The sequence below is a fragment of the Antedon bifida genome, chromosome 11, assembly GCF_963402885.1.
Source record: "Antedon bifida chromosome 11, ecAntBifi1.1, whole genome shotgun sequence".
Classification (NCBI taxonomy): Eukaryota; Metazoa; Echinodermata; class Crinoidea; order Comatulida; family Antedonidae; genus Antedon; species Antedon bifida.
The window spans coordinates 12,650,748-12,653,993 of NC_136236.1; the positions used below are offsets into that span (position 1 = coordinate 12,650,748).

Here is a 3,246-nt window from a genome sequence, read left to right on the forward strand (position 1 = left end):
ATTTCATTTTTGTATTCATATTTTATTTTTAGTTGAATTTGGCTTACAAAGTGTAAATACTATAATGTTTTTCTTACAATCTAAAGCTCTGTCTACACTATCAAACTAGTTGGACAAAAAAAGTGTTATGTGCCCAAATATGGTGGTGATATACCCAAATATGTTAGTGATATGACATCATCATGTCCATATATGGGCACATCACATGTCACATAAAGGTTGATAGTGTAGACAAGGCTTTAAAGTAATGTGTTTACAGTGCACCAACCTGATTTGATATTAGAGTTGATACACTAGCATAAAATGACTCCAACTGGTCTGGTTTGATGTCAACAAAATCCTTTTTATTTACAAATATATTGAGGACATCAGGCCACCAGCTATGCATCAACTTCTCTTCCATCTTCTCACATTCTAGAATGACATCGTTCTTTAGATGCTCAATCTCAATGGGACCTTGAGCGCGAACCCCTGATAGATCCACCAAGAGAAGCTTGCCCAGTGAAGCTTGACCAAGCTGAAGCACATGCTGCATAGATGGATGAGTGATGTGTAGGTTTGATTGGATCTGTTCAACCGCCTCAACAAAATCATCATGCCATGGACTTGAGTAATCCAAGTCACTGAAAAATAAAGTTTGATACACAATAGTTATATTATATCCAGGAAACATATACCCTTTGATGTGCCCAAATATGGTAGCGATATGCCCAAATATGTAGTGATATGCCTAAATATGGTAGTGATATCATCATGTCCATATATGGGCAGTACTAGAATAAAATAGTTGACTTTACTTACACTGGTTCTTTGGGTGGTGGCCCTGTAGTTACTCCTTCAAGTCCTTTGATGTCTGGCTTTATAAGTACGTGTTGCACTACAGGTATTATATAAATAAAATATTATTATTATTACCATTTAAATATCATAGTACTGTGATGCAGTATTATAAACAAATTATTAACACCATTACAAGATGTGTCAAAACATTCACTCACCTATTGCTTTCTTTTTAAGCATAGCCTTTATTTTATTTATTTATTCCTTATAGTGAAACATAAAAAGGGAACACTGAGGAAAGGCAAGAGCTGTCAAAGACAACTATCGACAAAGGGCATGTCTCTCCAACTTTCTTAAAGTTAACTTAAAGATTATAAGATTGACATAAACCAGTTACTTACCCATTGCCTTCTTCATACTATTTTCATAATCATTCTTAACTTCTTCAAATAGTTCTTGTATATAGTCTTGTATGTCTTTACCGGTTCTTAAACCTTCTGGTATCAGACTTAAGATTGACTCAAACCAGTGAGTTTCCATCGGCACAATCGGGCTGCTTTCAACACATTCTTTCAGAAAAAGGTAATTTTGCTGTAGACAAATGGATAAAAAATAGTTACATTTTTATAGGAAAACATTTACTTAATTTAAATACAAGAAACTTAAAATGATAAATTAAAAAGAGATATCAATGGATTGTGCTGCAGTAATACTACAGATATTATGTGATTGACCAAATAATCATCAAACTGAGTAGACAACTGTATATTTTTGATAATTAAACGAATATAACAACAAATGTTACCATGATATTAAACACAGCAAACAAGAACATAGTACTCAATGAAGATCATTATTAATGTAGAAAGAAGCAGTATATTAAGCTGCAAGTCTCACAGGATAAAATAAAAAATAGGTGGCACAAGGTGTTACAAACTGAGGTGTACAGTAAGGTGGATAGGTGAAATAAACACAGTGTTTTTATTTTTCCTGGTAAGGTAGTTACAAGTGTTACACACATCAAAAGGCAATGAAAAGTGCTAAGGTATTCTACACAGAACTACTACAAAAAAAGAGGTTATGACAGTGCTGGGATACTTTAAAGAAACACATCAAATCTGTGAATACAAAAAGGCAATGGAATCTGTGGATACAACAAACAAAGACAGTGCACTACACACATCAAATCTTTTATATTCAATTACTTACCCGAGACATCCTATCCTTACCCATCATCTGTGTGTAAAGTACATGGGTACATTGATAATAAACAATTACAATTTCACAACATTCTTTTGTTTGGAATATTTCATTTATCAATTGTTTTGAAATATCAATTGTTTTTTAAAGTGTCAACATTTAATTCAAAAAATAATAATAATAAAAATTAATAAAAAAATTAAATGCTAAAACAAATGCAATAATTAATACATTTTGGAATACGAACCAAAAATTAACAAAACTTTGAGGAAAGTGACAGGCCATTCAATTTTAATAGAGAATCATTTCCAATATTAATCCCCGGATGTTTTCAGACTAGGCCTAGCCATCCTTCACACTTACCGAGATTGGGTACGAAGGATGCTCTGGCAACTTTGGAGCTTTTTTGTTAATTTCCTCAATTTCTTCATAAGCTTTCGCTGCATTTGTATAAAGAATATTAGTGAGGAGACTTTGCATTTCTCTTGAGCGACGATACGTCATTAACTTGCTCTTGCTGTAGTCTTTTGTGCTACTTGACAGCATGCTGGCTGGTGTGTTGATTGGGGGAAGTCGTGGAATCTTCCCTGATGGAACGCCATTTCGCGAAGAAGCAGTTGCAGATGGTCTTGAAGAAGTTCTAGCTTTTGAAGACATCTTTTTATTCTAGCCTGGAAAAATAAATGTTATTTAAAATGTTACTTAACTATAAAACAAATACTGTATTGTATACAGAAAATTATAATAATAATAAGGCCTAGCCTAGGCCTAAGACTGATAAGGTACGCCATACTGGCCTAGCTAGTTCTAGCCTAGGCCTAGGCCTATTATCATAGCCTCTGCCACCACACACAAGTGCATGTGAAAGACAGTCCATCAGCCGCCGTACCGTACATCACATTATTGCCTAGCCTCTCTCTCTAGGCCTAGGTCTAGCCTAGCTTGTTATAGCGAGAAATACAGATCACTCTTTGAAAACTCACCTTAATTTTCTAAGAAAAAAATTATTATGCTATTTATATATATATATTAATTTTGTTGCCATTTGCTTTGATAATTTTTCTTCAAAGCATAAACAATTAACTGTCGAAGTCACAGACTTTCTGTGCTTCTTTTCGTCGTTATTGTTGTTATGGCAATCTAAAACGGAAACATACAAGAATGATGGGATAGAATTTGACCTTACATATTAAATCCAAACTTTCAATTGGCTGATATTGACACAAGTGGCGCTGCTTAGCAACTTACGTCACAAAACATCACACA

At 33.9% G+C, this 3,246-nt stretch overlaps 1 protein-coding gene across 3 annotated transcripts in view; it reads right to left on the minus strand.

The window, feature by feature from the left end:
* Positions 1-3,088, minus strand: part of LOC144855565 (dynein axonemal heavy chain 12-like) — a 33,908-nt gene extending 30,820 nt beyond the window's left edge. For 2 of the 3 annotated variants that reach the window (XM_078713462.1, XM_078713461.1), the window contains exons 1-6: positions 2,964-3,088; positions 2,344-2,651; positions 1,990-2,016; positions 1,182-1,371; positions 802-877; positions 269-623 (exon numbers count right to left, since the gene is read on the minus strand). In XM_078713462.1, the coding sequence (XP_078569588.1) occupies positions 269-623; positions 802-877; positions 1,182-1,371; positions 1,990-2,016; positions 2,344-2,637 (942 nt within the window). In that variant the 5' untranslated portion in view covers positions 2,638-2,651; positions 2,964-3,088. The remainder of the gene's footprint in view (positions 1-268; positions 624-801; positions 878-1,181; positions 1,372-1,989; positions 2,017-2,343; positions 2,652-2,963) is intronic. The other variant, XM_078713463.1, reaches the window with a different exon arrangement.
* Between the last annotated feature and the right edge of the window lie 158 nt (positions 3,089-3,246).